The following is a 20469-nucleotide window of genomic DNA, read 5'->3' on the forward strand; positions in this document are numbered from 1 at the left end:
TTAGTAAGTTTTGTGTAACCGGCACCGTTTGCGACTTTTAACTCAGAACGTGTGTCTATGCTCGTTCCCGGGCGGGCGTTTCTAGAATTTTCTCGTGTGCCATTGGAGGGGGCCAAAAAGGTCAAAGTTGACATTGTGCAACATTGCTTCAACTTTAAATACGTGAATGAGACGGAAGCAGTTAAAAAATACATCATGTTTTTTAATCGGCCGTGCGTGTTTTTGTCAGACTGAATAACCAACTTCTTACAAACGAGTGTTTCGCCCTCGTTGGTCGATGTGATGCAAATTTTTCTGTTTGACCAAAAAAAAAACAGTCGGCCGCCACATCCAATGCGCATGCGCGTTCTAGAGCTTTCCTCACGTGGAGTAAGGCAGAGACTGGCTCAGTGTGTCGCATCCACGCTCCTGAAGGACCCGGGAAGCAGCCCCACGCAGACCCTCAGGCCGCGAACACGTCCAGAAAATGGTAAGACACTCCGTCCAGACGCAGAACCTGGCGGCAATTATCGCCGAAACTACGGAGCCGTAAAAGAAAAGAAAAGAAAAGAAAAGAAAGGTTAGGTTATCTGTCTCGTGCTGTCTGGTTATCGTTAGCGGCTAATGTTACGTTAGCTCCCGTTAACGTTCATTCACAAGGTCAAACAGGTGAGAAGCTCAGCGCAGGTGGGGTTTATTTTAAAACTAACCGTTCAAACCGTTAGAGGAGAAAACAGAGGAGCTGGCGAGGTGGTGGACTGGGGTTCGGTGTCTTGCATCGGGCGGGGGGAGGAAGCCGGGGATCGAACCGCCGACCTCGTGATTAGTGGACCCGCTTCGCCTCCTGTGAGCATGTGCCGAGAACTGGACTCCTGCAGACGACACGGACCGCTGACGGTCACCACCGCAGCGGCCGCGTGTGGACGCATGAGGTGTCCAGAACTATTCAGAAAATGCAGAAATATTAAGGACAACGTTTAAATCTGTTGCACGGTACCGAACGCGCCCTAGGTCAACGGAAAGTATGAATTACACGCTCGTTTTAGACATCTCTGGCTTCTGATACTTGCCCGTGCAGAGCTGAAGCAGTTAGTCGATTAATCGAATAGTCGACAGACAGACAGTTACCTGACAACTAGTTTGATAACTCAGTAATCTTTGGAGTCATTTACGAAGCAGAAACACCAGAAATTCTCTCTTATATAATCACCGGCTGATTATTTTGGGGGTTTTGGACCTTCGATCATTTAGGTGAACATCTTTGGCCCTTTTCTGACATTTGGTTCGATCAAACAGATTAATGGAGAAAGTCTTGGGCAGATCAGTCGATAATGAAAGTCATCGTTGGCTGCAGCCTCAGTCAGATCAGAGCAAAACCCTTTTCACATAACAGCAGAAAAAGTCTATTAAAGCAAATGCGGTGGAGTAAAAAAGTACAACATTTGCCTCTGAATTGTAGTGGGGTTGAAGTATAAAGCCGCAGAAAATGGTAATAGTGAAGTAGAAGTACCTTAAAATTCTATGTATTTGAGTGAATGTACTTAGTTACTTTCCACCACAGTGAGTTACTTTGCAGATTCAGGTTATAAAGGCAAAAGATAATATGAATAAAGCATTGGTGCATTATAATAGCTTTAGCTACACAGCTGTAAATAAAATAATTAAAATTAGCTCCACTTTTATCAGCTGCAGCATTAAAATGTTTTGCACATTAATGCAGAAATAATTTAATAATCTAATAATACAGTATTTATGATTCTGAAATGGGCCGTTCTACATGATTAGCACTTTAAGTATTTTTTTTTTATAGTTAGTACTTTTGCACTTTTACTGAAGTAAAATTTTGAATGCAGGACTTTTACTGTGACAGAGTATTTCTACACTGTGGTACTGCTACTTTTACTCACTGACAAACTATAGATGCTAATGCATGATTGGATTTGCAAAATATTCGGAATAACCTGTTTGCGATGAAAGTAGTTCATGTAAGCGCTACTAGTAACACACAGTATGAATAAAAATTTACCAATTTTTTTTTTTTTTTTTTAATATATATATCTTTTCAGTCATTTTATTTGAATTGCATTGTGGGGAGTTTTTAACTCTCATTGACATAAATAGATATTATGCACACTGCATATGTAACGTTAACAGTTTGTGGAGGTGAAAGTTAAGAGTTTGAGGGTAATCATGTCCAACTTATACTCCTCCATCCACCTCATATGTAAAGTACGAGGCGGAAAGGGAACCTTCTGGAAAACTGGACAAACTGGCCTTGAATTTTATCTTGTATTGGTAAAATCCTGGAGGACATTTCATCACCACTGTGTCACGGCCGTGTTTTCATAACGTCTGTATTTGTTTCTAACTGATTCCCTAAAATCCAAAGATTCCTCTGCGTTACAATCAGTGTGTCTTATCAGTGAAGTGAGCAGGCCTTGTCCTCCTCCTGCCTCGGGGTAAACGGTCACAATGAAGAAGTGCAGTAACCCCACCTCCTCTGCCCAGTTAACAAACTGGGACTCCACGCGCCTCCCACCACCTCTTCCCCAGACAACCTTCGCCCAAGGTCACAGCTACATCTGCTGTTTTTAAAAAGCTTGTCAGCTGCTGCTTTAAATCTTATTAAGCCGCTGCCCTGCTCATAACTTACTGTCAGACTTTTCAGTGAAATGAAGAAATGTTGACTTTACACAGGCAGCTTCTCGTTTACTGTTTAGACACTGGCTTTCTGTAACTCTGTAGCCTTATCCACCTCCTCCTCTTTGATTTACTTTCATCCCCCTTTCCCAACACAGCGGCCACAAATGCTGATTAATCATTCCTGTGTTTTAACCGCATTTTTGTATTCAATGACATTTTAACTAAACACTAAGCTTGTGCATTTTTTTTTTTTACTTGAACAGCGGTTGTCAGCGGTGGAAGAAGTGTTCATATGCTTTACTTAAGTGGAAGCAGCAATACTATGGTGTAGAAATACTTTACAAGTAAAATTCAGTGTAATTCCCAGCATGCCTCCAACCAACTTACACCAGTTTCATTTGCAAAGTAACTAGTGGCTATATCTGTATAATAAATGTAAAAGAGTAGAAGACCAATATTTCCTTCTGAAATTTTGTGAAGTAGGATTGTAAAGTTGCATATCACACAAGTACCTAAAAACTGTACTTTAGTACTGTACCTGGGTAAATGCCCCCCCCCCCCCACTGACAGTTGTCACACTATAGTTCTTGGTTTTGAGCTTTATAAAAATCCTGCAGGGATTCTGCTTTATCAGTATGTGCTCGCAGATGTTGCAAAGCCCACTATAGAGCCAGTGGGGTAAGGGGTCCACTGTCCTTGGGTTCTCTTGCAACACAAAGCCAGTATTTAACTCCCGGCAGCCCCCATCAGTCCTCTTGTGTTGTTACAGCAAATCTCAAGGCTCTATTCTCTGGTGTTTTTCCGCAAGTAAAATATTATTTGATGGTGATGTTATCGGCTCATTGCCTCTCCTCTGTGGTCACTTACAGGCCTTCAGAAAATTCCTGCCCTTGTTTGACCGGGTGCTGGTGGAGCGCCTCACAGCAGAGACGGTGACGAAGGGGGGCATCATGCTGCCGGAGAAGTCTCAGGGCAAAGTGCTGCAGGCCACTGTAATGGCAGTAGGACCTGGCTCTGTCAACCAGGTAATTCTCAACCAGATGCTTGTGTGTATTTCTTTAAATGAAAAATAATATTAATAAAGTAAGAGATACAGGCACAGCTCCTATGAGGAATGTGGTGTTTTATAGTTGCTCTTTGGCTCTGAGCTATTAACCATGTACAGTATATGTCAGATGTGTTGGACAGAAAATTAATCAGCAACTATTTTGATCATCAATTAATTGTTGGAGTCATTTACCTACTAAGTACGTGGAAGTCGTACTTTGAGTATTTTGATTTTCTGCTAATTTACTCCTTTACTCCACTACAAGTCAGAGTTTTACATGTACTTTTTCTCCACTGTAGTTATTTGATAACTTTAGTTACTTTTTCAGATTCATATCGATTCATAATATGTAATATAATCAAAAAATTAATTAGGTTAAGATAAGACTCTATTAATTCTTCTGGGGAATTCACAAGCTACCCAGCTGTATGTAAAGTAATTAAAATGAATCCCACTTTTGCCAGCTGCAACATGTAGCTGATGTACACATTGTTGGATCAATAATTAGAATCAAATGATATATTTGACTTTTTATTTTCTAGAAAGGGAACCTGCAGCCAGTCAGTGTGAAGGTCGGAGAGAAAGTGCTCCTACCAGAGTACGGTGGAACTAAAGTCGTGCTGGACGACAAGGTGCAGTAAAGTTGGCTTTTCAGCTGAATCGGTTAAGATTTGTTTCCTTTTGTGCCTTCCCTGGTTTAATTTCTCGCTTTCTTATTCTGTCCTCTAGGACTATTTCCTGTTCCGTGATGGAGACATCCTCGGTAAATACACCGAATGAATCTCTATGGTCTAATGTAAAGTCCCTGTCATTCCCAGAGAGAAGAAATTAAGTTGCCTCATTCGTGTCTGTTTTTTTTTCTTTATTTCAATTGTAAATAATTCTAATCACATTTTGTTACAATAATAAAGGTGAACTGTCGAGCGTTGTCTTCTTGTCATGATTTCACACTGCTCATGAGAACTGTTGATATTCAGTGCAGCTGTGATCAAAATATACATTTTATAAGCTTTTTTTTTTTTGACTGTATCTCCTGACCTTCGTCAGTGAGTGGAGCTCGCTTTGTTGTAGTTCCTTACTACCAAACGGAAGTGGACAAGATTCATCGCCTGCTCAAACCCACTTGATATCACTTAACCCTTATAATTAAAAAACAAAACAAAAACAAAAACCCTAAGCTAAATGGGTCAGTACCACTTTATGATATGGCACCAGTTATACTGTTTATAGTCTGTAATCAATGAGTTTATTTATGGTTAAATGATTTACTAATGCTTCATAGATCAGTTATAAGCCATTAATAAGAACAACTGTTGGGTTGCCAGGTTGTGGGGAATCCTCCTCCAGCAGGACACTTTGTCTTTAATTGATCAGTGAGACCTCTCCAGTGGACAGTTTGACCGGGGACCTTCTGGAAAGGAGCTGCAGGACATCTGGACCACAATCCATCTATAAACTGCTTACTAACATCAACAACCGAAGACCTGATAGATTGTGGAAGCTTTTATCAATGATTAATTAACATTTAAAATTACAGGTGTCTAACTTTTGCTAATGGCTTATTGGAAACTGAGAAACCAAAGACTCCATTGATGTCATACTAACACTTATTAACCTCATTACTTATTAGAAAGTGAGAGACCCTAAGTAGTTATTAATGGTTAACCAACATTTATCACCGTATTATTGCTGAATAGACACAACCAAGTTATTACCAGAACACTGATACAAGAGAATCTTTATTCAAACATAAAATTTATGGAAACTTATTTTCTCTAAATGTCATAAATGGAATGAAAAAGTCTTTGCAGCCATTTTGTATTTCTGTAGTGGTTTTGGGTCTCTTTGAAGTCAATTATTGTCTCTTTGTAGTCAGTTTGAGTCTTTGTGGTCGTGTTGTGTCCCACTGTAGTCCATTTGAGTCTTTGTAGTCGTTTTGTGTCTCTTTTTAGTCCGTTTTAGTCCTTGTAGTCGTTTTGTGTCCAACCGTATTTGATTTGAATCTTTGTAGTCGTTTTGTGTCTCTTTGTAGTCCATTTGAGTCTTTGTGGTCGTTTTGTGTCCCATTGTAGTCGATATGAGTCTTTGTAGTCGTTTTGTGTCTTTTTAGTCCGTTTTAGTCCTTGTAGTCGTTTTGTGTCCCATTGTAATCGATATGAGTCTTTGTAGTCATTTTGTGTCCCACAGTAGTCCATTTGAGTCTTTGTAGTCATTCTGTGTCCCAAAGTAGTCCATTTGAGTCTTTGTAGTCATTTTGTGTCAAACTGCAGTCCATTTGAGTCTTTGTAGTCATTTTGTGTCCCACAGTAGTCCATTTGAGTCTTTGTAGTCATTTTGTGTCAAACTATAGTCCATTTGAGTCTTTGTAGTCATTTTGTGTCAAACTGTAGTCCATTTGAGTCTTTGTAGTCATTTTGTGTCAAACTGCAGTCCTTTTGAGTCTTTATAGTCATTTTGTGTCCCATTGTAGTCGATTTGAGTCTTTGTAGTCATTTTGTGTCCCACAGTAGTCATTTTGAGTCTTTGTAGTCATTTTGTGTCCCATTGTAGTCCATTTGAGTCTTTGTAGTCATTTTGTGTCCCACAGTAGTCATTTTGAGTCTTTGTAGTCATTTTGTGTCCCATTGTAGTCGATTTGAGTCTTTGTAGTCATTTTGTGTCCCACAGTAGTCCATTTGAGTCTTTGTAGTCATTTTGTGTCAAACTGTAGTCCATTTGAGGCCCAGGGGCCCCTGACCTCTCGGACCCTTTTGTGCTGCGCCACTTCTCAACGCTACAAGTGCAACTTAGCTTCGGTGGAAACACCCGGGTAAAGTAGAAGTAGCTCAGATCGGTAGTTGAGTACAGTTCAGGAGGTATGAATTCACAGACTCCGCTGCTACAACACCGCGGCTGACGAACATCCGGGTATTCTGTCGAGATGGTCATGGCGGAGGGTACTGCAGTTCTCAGGAGGAATCGGCCTGGAACCAAGGCAAAGGTTTGTTTTCACCCCGCAGGAGCACCTCTGCAGTAGTGATAACAAGCTCCCACGACTGCGGGAAGCTGCCTCGTTCGAGCCGTTTGTTTTACAACGAGTCCTCTGTCGACAACTTGGTCGTTGACAACATACAGGAAGGGCCTGACCTGGAAACGACCAGCTAAGTTAGCCACCGTTAGCTCATGCTCCGTCTAGTTCCTGGAGTAACATTGAACGACTCTGGGTTTTCGCTTCTTCTGTCGGAGATCTGTGCGATTAACATTATTGCTAAAATAATCATTAACCCAACCCGGTTAATAAAAACCATCATCAAGCACAGAAAGGTGGCTAAGTTAGTATGTAGCGCATACGCTGTTTAGCTTCGCAGGAAGAAGTTGCATCCCAGTCTCTCGAACTAGCTAGCGTCAAGCTAGCTTCATAACTGTGAGTAATGGTGAAAACCTGGGGTTGTCAACTTTGGCAAGAACGTATTTTGTGCGCAAAACTTTCCGTGACACCAAACTTTAAACCGACAGTCAGTTAGTCATCTTTTATTACTTTCTACCATTCATATTTGTCATGTCTCATATTGTGAAATACCGCCAGGCTTTCCAAACGACTCACGACCCCGAGGTTAGCTTCCAATTCGCAGGTTTCACCATTATGAAACTGTGATTTAAGGAGTCTTTAAACTCCCCGGAACCCTCCATAATCTAGTCCAAATTTGACAAGTGTAGGTGTAGTGTTTTTTCGTTTTTGTTTTTATTTAAATCTAGACCTGGTTTGATGTGATCTGGATGGGGGGGCACAATCACAAATTCAGTAAAAGGTGCCATAAATCTGAAACTATACTGTAGTCTACGTGTTAGTCAAGTCCGTGTTTGATAAGTATGGCTGTTTTTATCTATACGTGGTCTGTTATAGTCAGGATGGAGGGGGAAAAAAACAGTGTTTTAACAAATTAAAGGTTTCCCAAATCTGAAAATGTGTTTGAAACAGCGTGAAGGCTTTAACTAGGCTGTCTAACACTGTTTTACAACAGGAGGTGGAATCAGTCGCTCCCTATTGTCAATTAAGTTAGCCTTTTCTGTCTCCTTAACTGTCGAATCAGAAGCTAACTTCAGGTTGCTTAATTATTGTTAATTAACGTCAGGTGACAGCTGTGTAGCTAGCACATTAGTCATGCCACAATGCCTGCTTTGTCCACTTTGAGTGCAGACTAAATTTGTCCTCCCTCCATGTATAGGATTTCTACAACTGGCCGGATGAATCATTTGAGGAGATGGACAGCACCCTGGCTGTCCAACAGGTGTGTTGTCATGTTTGTAGTTGTGTGTGTGTGTGTGTGTGTGTGTGTGTGTGTGTGTGTGCTCCCCACGCATTTGGCAGAAGTGCATGGTCGTACAATCTTGTCATTCGAATGGAGGTAAAATGGATGAAATCAGATCATTGAATCAGTTCCTTGATAATCAATAATTTGATGACATGTGCGATAAGTATGACCCCGGGCACGAGGTCTGCATTTGGACCCTTCTGACCGATTTGTCTAATTCAGACAGCTGAAGACTCATAGTAGCTTCCGCTGAACTTTAATTTCATTTTTGCACAGAACCAGGACTGGGGATTTCAGTTACACTGTAATCGCATTAGAAGGACTCTCTTCACAGACAGTATGGCGAGGACGAACGATTACAGCGACCAATAACTCTTTCAGTGTTCATATGGTTTCGATAGCTTTGCATCAAGATAGACTCTTAAAAAAAAACAAAAAACCTTCCTTCTGGATTAATAAAGTACTCTATCTACAGTCATGTGAAAAAAATAAGTAGATCACATGGACATTTATTGACTTTTTCAACATTTGATCCTCTTTGATACAGTGACCACAGATAAAGGGGGGGGGTACTTAAACAAAACCACAAGGAGAATTAGCCTTTTCAATCAATTATTCAACAAAAGTATCAGTAGATATAATATTCGTCTGTGGAAAAAGTAAGTAAACCCTTGGCCTCAGAAGCTAGTATTGCCCTCTTTAGCAAAAATAACTTATTGTAAGCGTTTTGCTTAATTGTCCACCGGTCTCTGACAAGGGCTTGCTGAAATTTTCGACCACTCTTCCATGCAAAATTCCTTTAGTTGCAAGATGTTTGAGGGTTTTATGCATGTAGTGTCTGATTCAAATCCCCCACAACATTTCAATGGGATTCAAATCTGGGCTTTGACTAGGCCATTCCATAACCCTCCAGTCTTCTTTTTGAGCCGTTCCCTGGTGGATCTGCCTACTGTGCTTAAGGATCATTATCCTGTTGAAAGATCCATCTCCGGTTTGACTTTGGGATAGATGGCCCCACATTATCCTCAAGAACCCTTTGATACGATTCAGAATTCATAGTTGTATCAATGACTGCAAACTGCCCAGTCCTCGAGGCAGCGGAGCAGCCACAAACCATAACATTTCCACCACCATGCTTCACAGTTGGTATGAGTTGGTCTCCTGAAAAGCCGTCTTTGGTCTGTGCCAGTGCCAAACATGTCGACTGTTACTGTGGCCAAACAACTCCACCTTTGATTCCTCTGTCCAGAGCACATTAGTCCAAAGGGCCTGGTCTGCCTGTATGTTCACTGGCAAATTTAGGGGTGTACTTACTTTTTCCATGTGACACATCCGTTTTATTTTAATTGACCACAAAATGTCATTTTTATGTTGCATTTGTTTGAGTTTGCCACTGTTTAAAAGAGGATCGAATGTTTGCTTGCGCAAATATGCTGAAAGTCAATAATGTCCGTTGGGTACTTCATTTTCACATGACCGTATCTATCTATCCTTTAACTGTAGTGGGTCTTTTAAAGACCAGAAAATCACATCTAGGTGATATTACAGTCAATATTATAGACACTATCTAGTTTAATCGCACTTTAAGCAAATTTATCTGTGTAGCCTGTGTGTTTTGAATCTTGATCCTCATTTTAGTTTCCCACAACAACCCTGACAGTAGAATAATTACCGTTAACATAAGCATTGTGGACCACCAGTATATTACGGCCTTATGAAGGTGGTGATGATCACATTGCTGTGGCTGAATGAGGGTGTCCACTAATGTGTGTTTCATGTTCTCTGTTTCAGTACATTCAGCAGAACATTAGATCAGATTGCTCCAATATCGACAAAATCCTGGAACCTCCGGAGGGTCAGGATGAGGGGGTGTGGAAGTATGAACACCTCAGGTAAGTTTTTAAAAAAAAAAAAAAAGGACAAAAATTGAATTTTAATATGGTCGTGGAATATCCAGGGTTTATTTATGTTTGTTTTTTTTAACACTTTATTCATTAATTTTCCCCAAACTAGCAACGGCAAAGAAAAGAAGAATGCAGTAAATACAATTAGACTATTGCAGACTCCCTGTGCAGTGGACCATTTATATCACAGATGTGTGTGTGTGCGGGGGGGGGGCGTGTACAGCACATATTCAAGAATCAAGGAAAACATTGACAAGATGCTGGATAGAATAGATTCTCCATATAATCGGTGAAGGGAAACCAGATTCTAAAAGTGATCTCAGTCTCTCAATTTTCATAGCAGGCTTATGATTATCACTGAGAAGTCTCTCGTACGTCCACCCAGAACCCAGACCAGTCATGCACCAACATCACTTGTGCTCTACGTACATTCAGTGGTAACATCTCTTTAACAATGATGAAAGTGTGGCAACACTGTGGGCTGCAGTGACGATGCTCTCAACAAATGTTTATCCCCCCCTTCCCAATAATTTAGTTTAAATCGTATTTCGAAAAGTGATCACAGTGTTTGACCGATACCTGGTTTGCTGAAGCTGAATTCATAAATAGATCTGACGGATTGACTCACTCATGCTTGTGGGTTTTTTTTTTTTTTTTTTCCTTTCTTCCTCCTGTTCTGTCCTGTTTGCAGGCAGTTCTGTCTGGAGCTCAATGGACTAGCTGTAAAACTGCAGGTAAGTGATCAAACTCAATAGATCAGTTTGACCAAAGTCTCCTCAAATCAACAGAGGTTTGATATAAGGATTTTATCTTGTGTTAATGCTGAATGCAAAGATTAGAATGAGATGCAACTTAAGGTTTTAAAGGCATACACTTTTTGGGTTTTTGTTTTTTTTTGGGGGGGGGGGTCTGGTGATTTATGTGCTCATAAGGGAATCGTAGCCATCAACATATTCCCAGCGGATTTTCTCCAGAGCTATTTATACTTCAGGACTCTACTGTTGGATTGTGTCAGTGTATTGTCAGCTGTGGTGACGCCCATCTTTCCTGCTGCAGAGCGAGTGCCATCCAGACACCTGCACCCAGATGACAGCCACAGAGCAGTGGATCTTTTTATGTGCTGCCCACAAGACACCCAAAGAGGTGGGTCAAGACGGTGGCTTACTCACAGCTCACTTTTCTCATTAACGTGTTTAGACCGCGTACTTCGTATCACCTCTGTGACGGGGTGATTTATTTGTCTCTGCCGTTGTGTGATTTTTAAGATAGAACTTGCTCTTACTGACTCGTATGTTTGTTTTGTGCCGCCGCATCCACAGTGCCCTGCCATTGATTACACCAGGCACACGCTGGACGGAGCTGCCTGTCTTCTCAATAGCAACAAATACTTCCCCAGCAGGTCAGTCGTCTTCTGTAAAGCGGCTTCAATGCGTATAGTGTTTTGTAGTGATGAACCTAAAGAGTATTACCACCTGAATCTGCAGTTCCCCTCGACTTCACAGTCTCAGCTCATTGTTTACCCGTCCAGACCACGAATTGACTCTGGTTCACTCTCACTGCTCTCATTGTAGGCAGATGTTTTCAGAGAAACAGCTGTTTTTAAAAAAAAAAAAGCCACTGTCCACTACCTGCTCTGCAGCAAAACAGCAGACAGACCATGTCAGAGAGCAGCTGGTGGACATGGCGGAGCATTTAGCAGCCGAAGAGCCTGATGTTTCCCTCAGGAGCTGGAAAAGGAGCTGAGAGAGAGGGAATACCGGACACAAACACCACTTTAGATGAAGGATCGTGTTGTTCACTAACTGCTGGATGTTTAGAGAAGCAAATGCTTGTAAACAAGTTCTTAATATCCACTGAAAAGATGATCATTTGTCAATGTTGTGTTCACAGCTTGTCTCTGCTGCTCCTCAGTGACCAGAAAAAGTAGTGATTGCAGGCTTGCGGCCGGGGTTTGCATGAAACAAAATACTTTGTACGATTTGGTATGCGACCTGGTCTAGAGGCAAAAGTCTTTATAATACATAAACAGACTCTCAGTTGGCAGTTTAGTAGGAACACTTAGCGAAAACCAATGCAGTGTAATACAACAGTCCTGATATAAATCCTCCCCTCATGAAGGTTATGATTATTAGACATTGGAGAGGTGTTGATTCGACTGATCATTTTACAGGCTTTCAGAGGCCTTTCTCACCTCGCCACACCGGGCCAATCGCAGCAGATCACCAGTTTCAGAAAGTTAAAAATGATCAGATGGAGCCCTCCCAAGTGTGATTTCTGGAAATGTGTGTGTTCTGAGGGTGGCCTCAGAAGCTGTTCAGAGATTGGAGATTATTCAGGTTGAATACTGTTATCCTAAACGAGAGCTTGGCTCCAGGAATACCAACCAACTCAGCTCATACAGGTAGCGGAAGGTGTCCTTTAGGCACGTAGCGTAAGGGATACTGACACCTTTACTGGCATCATGGTTGAATTGCTGTGAAGATCGCCATGGTGGCAAAGCTCCGTTGCTTCACGGTCAGTAGAGATCACTTTAAACAGCTACCATTTTTGTCTGCTCCGTCTTTCTAGGGTGAGCATCAAGGAGTCGTCAGTGGCCAAACTGGGCTCTGTCTGTCGACGCATCTATAGGATATTCTCTCATGCCTACTTCCATCACCGCCAGATATTTGACAAGTATGAGGTGGGTTTCATTAGAAAAGACCTTATTGTGCAAGTACACCTAAAAACGCTCCTAGTTATCTACCTATCTGCAATGACGCAGGCCTGAGCCTGAGCAGTCACGGCTGAGGGCGCGCCGACTCACGCAGGGTATAGTCCATAACGCACACTACTGTATATCACAATACAGCTCACCTTCCCTCATTGGATTTTGAGTAATGCAAAAGAAGTTTGGAAAAAAATGCCACCATGATCTTTCAGGAGCTCTGTAGTATTCCTGCGACGTAGGACATGAGTCTGCCAAGTACAATTTTCATGCCAGTAAATAATCCTTACGTAGATTTCCCCAGAGTCCATGAACTCATTAGAAAAGTTGCTGAATTGAGCGATGTTAAAAAGACAATTACAACGTCCAACGAGAGCGCAGATTGGTGAAGAATCCGGATGCAGAGTTTCACAGTTCTCGTGTGCGTTTGTGTACAGAATGAAACGTTCCTGTGTCACCGGTTCACACGCTTCGTCATGAAGTACAACCTGATGTCCAAGGACAACCTGATCGTGCCCATCCTGGAGGAGGAGGTGCAGAACACCTCGTCAGCCGGGGAGAGCGAGGCCTAAGACTCAGCTGCTGCCATAAGGGAGACACATGTAAACACACAACATTTACACATTACAGAGGAGACACATTCACACACCTGCCTATACAACACACACACACACACACACACACACACACACTACAGTGTATTAAGGCTCCTGTCTAGTAACACTGTCCCTGTCCCTCCTCCCTTGTCACCTGTGTCTATCTCAAAGGAAGTAAGGGTAAAGAATAGCGGGAGCAGAGTTCAGCCATAGCTGCGGGACAAGATGATATTTTCTATTTACACTCTCTCTGTTGGTTCAGACTCTCACGGTGTCTCTGGATACAGCCCTGCTCTCACACTACTCCTCCGTTAGGGAAACCTTTTTTCTTTCATCTTCTTCAAGCAGCTGGATTTGCAAAAAGACCTATGTAATCATGGTTACCTGTATCGTTGACAAAGGCACACACTGACAGCCCCCCCCTCTGTATATACGCCCCCAGCACCCGCCCCCACCCCTCCCCCTCTCCCTCTTATTTCACTATCATGTTTTCTGATGGTGCTTTACTTATTTTGTGTCTGCTTCTGTTCCCTGTTTGCTTGTGTTGCCTACCAGCCTGTTTTTGGGGGTGTCCCATGAAATGGATCACTAAATTAGCCTGCTGACTTAATAATGCTATTAAAACACAGTGTAGGTGTGTGGCTTGTGTGGTAGTGAACAAAGGAAAACTTAATCTCTAGCTTCGTACGTGTACTAGCAGTCAGATATTCTCTCTCTTCCGGCCTCTGAAATGACGATTCGGAGTATCTAGAAGGCTTTTCGGCTAACTCTGATCTGCTTTGTGACATGCCCCCATTTTAATACTGTGTAAAATGTGCCTGATATTCCACCTTCCTTGGCATAATAGGAACCAAAACAAAGACTTTATGGGCAGAGACTGCGCTGCTGTAAGCCAGTTTTTACCGCTTTAAACATTTGAGTAAATACCACAAGGAAGGGCTGAATATCGGCTACGTTTAAGTATCGGAGCACAACCTCCCTTCTTTTACCCCCTCCCTCATTAAGTTATTTTGTGGGAGGAGTCTTGTCAATCCAACCCACTTTTTTTTTTTTTTTTTTTTTTTTTTTTAAATGGACTAAAAAATTTTGTTACTGTTGACATTTTCATGATGTCTGTTAATAAAAAAGACCTATTATTCAGGTGGTTGGTTCTTCTTGGTATTAATCAGCCATGCAGCTGCGTGTGTGTGTGTGTGTGTGTGTGCGCGTGTGAAATTTAAGATGAATTAAGACTGGAATGAGTCATAATCAAAATACAGGCTGTAGAAGATACTGTTAATAGGACATGACTCACACACCATGGGAAATGAGTGTTTATTACAATTAAAAAAAACAAACACAATAAAGGAAGCAAAATGTACAACTCTCCGAAAAGGAAAGGCGGGAAAATTAATACTGACACTTAGTTAAACCCTGATGGGGAATCTGTGGAGCTACATCCACCCAATTAAAAACATGTATGACTCAAACCTGGGCAGTGAACTGTGCTTATGGTGCATTTGATTAGAGCTGCAATGGTTAGTCAATCGACAGAAAATTAATCGGCAATTATTGATTATTGAATCTTTTTTTTTTTTTTTGGGTAATAAAAAAAGCCAAATATTTTCTGTTTCTATCTTTTCAAATATGAGGAGTTGAGGCTTTATTTTGGTCACATGACAGCGAATTGAATATCTTCTGAATTTTGGACTGTTGGTCAGATGAAACAACTTTTTTGAAGACGTCACCTTGGGCAAGCATTTTTCACCATTTACTGCCAATCTGCACATTAATCGATAATGAAAATAATCAGTCACAGCCCTGCATTTGATCCCGTTCCATCAAAAACAAAATAAAATGCATCACAAATAGCTAAAACCCAAAGTTGCAGTTATGAATGCTAACATCTAAGATATATACAACATTGTTTCCCTTTCATTGCGTTTGAAGAGTGCTCCACTGATTTTAGCATTTGCTCTTCTGTAACATTGTTTGACAATTCAAAAAACAAGTTTATTTTACAGGTCCATAGTTTCCTAATCTTTTCTTTACATTTTCCTGGAAAGAACCATGGAGTTTGCTACAAATCACAGGAAAAATCAGGACAAAGTTCTTTTAGCGAGGTTCAATTGACTTTCCATGAAAGAAGTTGCTCCATTCAAACCCCAGTAAGTCTTTGTTACTCGTTCTTTTATTATTGGATACTTGAGTCTTCATTTCTGCTGACTTGTATGTTTGTTTGTTTGTAGACTTATTTCATATTTTGCATATTTCGCTCACCCGATATCCTCTGAATTACAGAGTCTCAAGGTTGTGGTAGTTTGGAAATAGCTTTAGAAATAACTGGAAGTTAACCAACCGATCACTCTGTATTTTACCAGTAATTAATAACTAAATGATATGCTTCTTTCCAGGAATCTTAAATGAACTGGAATTTTGTTTTCCAGTTTTTCACGTGTTGGTTCTGAACTGGGACTTTCCCTTTAAACTTTTAAACAAACGCAGTTTTACTCCCAAAGACCTGTATCAGTAGAGTTCCCTTTAAAAAAAAAAAAAAAAAGTCCTTATCAATGTAATAATGGATTTGTCTCTGAAGAACCTCATCCACCACAGAGAAAGTAGCACAAGATCCCAAAGATAGAAAAGCTCAGAAGTACTGTTAGAAAACTCTGCTGATGAAGCATAAATCTTACTTTCGTGTCACCAGTCCGAGTACGTTTTCTGTTACGGCCGGATCGACCTCCTGCAGGGCCTCTGGGCACAGAGTTGATGTTGGTCCCCTATTGACCCCCACGATACACGTGAATGTGTGGCAACAAATTTGATAAAAAATGACAAACTTTTTAATCAGTTAAGAAAAAAAAACAATCACTGATCACTGCTTCTAAAATATGAATATTTGCTGGTTTCCCAGTTTTTCTATGAAGCTCAACTCATGATGTTTGTGTTTTTAAGTGAAACGTCTGATGAAGTTGACCTAACCAACAGTATTTGGTCATTTAGTCTAATTATTAGCCCGTTTACATCATTATTAGAAATCATTTTGAAGCGTCAGGTCAGTAATGCCAACGATATGAACTCGCTTACTGTCCAGTCTGAAGGGCTCGTATATTAGCATGGTAATATTAGTAGGATACTAACTGACAGAACTAACTAATTAGTCAACTCACAGTATTTACACCTGTGTTCATATTTAGTATTAACTGACCTCTCTGTAGTAACTAGTTTGATGGGTGTAAACACTTACGTCATAACTAGGCCACGTTAAATAAATATAAATGTCTAACAAATTCGTGATTATATCATAATATGTAGACAGAGACAGGGCAGAGAGAACCTGCTGCCCACGTTGCCCAGTTGTTGATCCAGACGTGCCCGCCTGGTACTTTATTTTCTTTCCCTCCCCAACGGCCACAAGGGGCAACAATGAGCCCTTTATACACTCAAACAAAACGTCGATTTATGCCTTATCAGAAGAGTTTTCAAACAAAATTTTTTCGGGTTTGGCGGGAGAAAAGACTCGAAGGAAGAAGTCTATAACTGGCTGGTCTGGTTAACGTACACCTGGTTAACCGCCCCGCCTTCGTTAAAGGATTAGTCTGGCTAATATTCTGTATTTTCCTTGTCAAGAAATCCAAGGAAAAGCCCAAAACCAACAATGTGATAGTCCGTCTCTGAATGTTTTCTTACCTCCCTGTCCCGTCAGTGTAACTCAGCCCCAGGCCCACTGGCTCCTACTGAAGACATATATCTGTGAAAAGGGGTCACTGATATAAACTGGAATTTAAAAAAGAAAAGCTACTCAAAAAGGAGGAGGACTGTGCGTTTGTTGGGGACTATTTTCAGCAGTGCATTTGTTGCTCTTAGTGGCAGCAGGACGTGTGTGTGTGTGGGACTGAGTCTAAATAAACCACAGTGCGTGTGTTCATGGTTACGAAGGAACGTGTCACCCAGTAAAACACTGCGGCTCACGCTGTTTTTAATAGTGTCTGGACGACGGTGGAGCCCTGTGGCACAGAGGAGGAAGATTTATCAGGCTTTGGATTCACACAGACGGCACTTGTTAGTCGGATCGATGCGTTGTTAGTTCGGTCTCGTCGCGGGGAAAACATAAAATATCGCCAGGCTCGCCCTGTGAAAGAGCAGCGCGCCGCCGCGGCTTCCCGGAGCTCTTCCACGGGACCTTTCGGAACAGGGCCGGGCAGTACCATACACGCTGTGAAGCAATAAGCAGCGATTTGCAGGTTAAACAGAGGAAAATAACATGTAGCAACAACACCACCGCCGACCAAATATTAAATAATACTTTCAAACGTTTCCACGAGAAGCCATAACCATTTTCCAGAATGATTACGACATGTTACCGGTCAGACTAAACATTGTGTGGCTCCTTCGATTGATGTGAACCCGTTGCAAATTACCATCCATCTCCAGTTTACGACAGTGAACCTAACTCATGGCACCTCCACAGAACTCCTCCTCTAGACTCTCTTCACAGTCACAACATCATCTGTAGAAATGTGCTCTCCAAGACAGCCGGCACCTTCACCGAGGCCAATGCTCTTCTCGGGCGTCAGCCCGCACACCGTCAGGGAACTGCGACAGCCCCACCCATAAATATTCACGTCCGGCCTCGGTCTATAAGGAGCGGGGCCTGACCTGTGTCACCTTCACACACAAGGAGGTGAGATGAAATGGTGTTGGAACATCCTGAAAACGTCAACAAAAACGTTGAGGAGAGATGAGGGGACCTTTATCGAATGACAAAAATATGTGTTAAGTTGTGAATGAATGCAACAACCCCCCCAAAAAAAAGTAATACGGGTGATTCAGGTCAAATACAAAGTAGACTCCCTTTCCCTCATTTCACCACCAGTGTTGTTTCCATAATGTGAAGAAATCTGTGCGAGTGTTTGTGCTTCAAGGTACTGTAACTATTCCCCTCGGGCACCTGAACTGATCAGAACGTGGATTTAAATGTGTGTGAAGTTTCTCCCCAACAGATCTACAGAAAAGTTTGGACACGTCCCTTTCTAAATAATACCTCATTATGGCTTCGTTAAAAACATTTTAAAATAGTGCAGATTTCTTCTACAGTAAAGTCTTTGTTAAAAGGAACATGATGACCAATGAAGAGTCAGTGGACTCTGAGTTCACGTCTTTCTTCCTGGGTTTTGCCTCCAGAAATTCAACACTGTTACATCCGCGTCCATCCGTTTTCCTGCTTACATACAGGTGACCTCCGCCTTTCCCTCCTCCTGCTCAAAGCCACCTTCCTCCAGGTGGGACAGGGCGCTGGGATACCCCCCTCCGAACACCGGGAAGCCGCCGATGCCTCCTGCAGTAGGAGAGAGCTCCTCTGGAGGGACGGGGCTGCTGACTGCGCGGCTCACGGAGCGACTGGACACGTCGCTGTGGACAGACAGGGCCTGGAGACAGGGAGGGAAAACCCCAAGACAGGCGTTAGATCTAGTTCAGATCGCGACTGCGGAGATTCCTCGAAGGAATCTGGGGCCGTATTAACATTTCAGCTGAGCGAACAAACCTTATACTGTTACACTACGAAGACAGTTCTACATGAAGCACCAGTTTAACCTGGAAGTCCGGTGATGGCTGTGAACATTACATTACAGCTCATTGCGTTTTGGTTTGATTATTAACCCCAACAGAAGAACGAGGAGTTCGTCAGTGATGCAAACTGACTTTTTCCAGAGCCAGAGTTGGGCCGAACCGTGAAAAAAACCCCATCTTCTCCAGTGTTCCTGGAATGTTTGGGCTCGTTGGTTTGCTGATGGGAGCTTCATGATCTCCCCGCCGTCAAAATATGGTTGGAAAAGTTACTTTTGGTGAATTCCAAAAAAAAAAACTGACACGACAAGGTGCACCTGCAGCAGCTGGCTGACTGTGAACAGGTCTAAGTGACTTGGGAGTCCCCTGGAATTTGCGTCTCAGGCTTAAGATCTACTTCTGGAGTTTAGATGCTTTGGGAATCACTCAGACTCTCAGAAAACTTACGGGGTGCTAAGGTTTGGACTGACAGGCCCCTTGTTTTTAGCCAGCTCCTCCTATCTCAGCCTGGTAGGAGCTACTTTTAGCCCTAGGATGCTCTGCGGTGGATCTGGCCCTTGACCCTGACCCTGAACCGTACTTTCCCGGTTCCGGAGGCTTCCTCGTTACCCTCCGCTGGGCCGCAGCTTCTTTCTGGGCGGCTGCAGCTCACTGCCGCCGAAGTGCAGTTTTCGTTCACCAGGGTGCAGTGTGGCCCCATAGACAGCAGCTCTTCCCCGCCAACGGTTGGCTCATGCTGAAGAAATGAACAGTCGGCTTGTATTTTCACCAAAGGCCGTAAAACGAATCTTTTGGGGCTGACTGCTGCCGTTTCTGGGAAAAGGTTTAACCGACACATTTACACAGGAAAGATTTGTGAGTATTAATAAAGAAGTGTCTCCTTTATTATCACTCAAATCCCCGTGTGCGTCGCTGTGTCCATTCAGTCTGCTACGTCGGCAGGCCGATATTGGCTCATCACAGATGTGTGTACGTGTTGGCAGATGTGCAAATACAAAAACACTAAGCGCTACGTAAAATGTTTACAGGCTGCATTTGTTTAAGTTGGGGTGAAAGAAAAATGTTTATTTATTTATGATAATCTCATTTCAACTGTTGACGGAGTAGAAGAAGAAGATTATACACACACACACACACACACACACACACACACACACACACAATCCTGTATTTTGCTGACCATCTTATAAACTTTGCTGAGCGAGTTCTTCTGGGCAACATCAGCAACTTACATTATTTAATTTAAACCTGCAATAACTTTTTGTTGCGTTGTTTCAGTTGAAGTGGTGAACTTGTTGCCAAACAGTTTCCTATTTCCACATCCAGTAGTTACAGAGCAACACGATCCTTCATCTGAAGTGGTGTTTGTGTCCGGTATTCCCTCTCTCTCAGCTCCTTTTCCAGCTCCTGAGGGAAACATCAGGCTCTTCAGCTGCTGAAATGCTCCGCCATGTCCACCAGCTGCTCTCTGACATGGTCTGTCTGCTGTTTTGCTGCTGAGCAGGTAGTGGACAGTGGCTTTTTTACAGCTGTTTCTCTGAAAACATCTGCCCGCTGCGGCCGACCATGACGCTGTGAGAGCGGTGAGAGCGAAACCAGAGCAGCGAAGCTGTGGTTCGACACATAAACAATGAGCCGAGACTCACTGCAAAGCTCCGTAAAGCCGAGGGGAAGCTGCAGATTCAGCTGATGAGTCTCTGTAGCTTCAACATTGTGAGCGACACCTTTGTCTCATTGTTTTTCAGTGTGTTATGAT

The 20469-nt window shown here is 42.3% G+C and overlaps 2 protein-coding genes across 5 annotated transcripts in view; one reads left to right on the forward strand and one right to left on the reverse strand.

Annotated features, from left to right (window-relative positions):
• The first annotated feature begins 10 nt into the window (after positions 1-10).
• LOC120801135 (MOB-like protein phocein) lies at positions 11-14222 on the forward strand. 4 transcript variants are annotated; one of them, XM_040147702.1, is made up of 9 exons: positions 11-469; positions 3492-3647; positions 7876-7938; positions 9754-9854; positions 10558-10600; positions 10923-11009; positions 11186-11265; positions 12435-12546; positions 13008-14222. In XM_040147702.1, the coding sequence occupies exons 1-9, from the start codon at positions 467-469 to the stop codon at positions 13140-13142; spliced, it is 780 nt and encodes a 259-aa protein (XP_040003636.1). In that variant the 5' UTR covers positions 11-466; the 3' UTR covers positions 13143-14222. The 4 variants fall into 4 exon arrangements, with proteins under 4 accessions (XP_040003636.1, XP_040003635.1, XP_040003633.1 ...); XM_040147699.1 differs by lacking the exons at positions 11-469; positions 3492-3647 and adding an exon at positions 6443-6650; XM_040147700.1 differs by lacking the exons at positions 11-469; positions 3492-3647 and adding an exon at positions 6675-7073.
• A 526-nt stretch (positions 14223-14748) lies between these two features.
• The window catches only part of rftn2 (raftlin family member 2), a 31746-nt gene continuing 26025 nt past the window's right edge, over positions 14749-20469 (reverse strand). Inside the window, exon 9 of the mRNA XM_040148903.1 lies at positions 14749-18574. Within this exon, the coding sequence (XP_040004837.1) occupies positions 18371-18574 (204 nt within the window). The 3' untranslated portion in view covers positions 14749-18370. The remainder of the gene's footprint in view (positions 18575-20469) is intronic.

Source organism: Xiphias gladius, chromosome 16, assembly GCF_016859285.1.
Source record: "Xiphias gladius isolate SHS-SW01 ecotype Sanya breed wild chromosome 16, ASM1685928v1, whole genome shotgun sequence".
NCBI lineage: Eukaryota > Metazoa > Chordata > Actinopteri > Istiophoriformes > Xiphiidae > Xiphias > Xiphias gladius.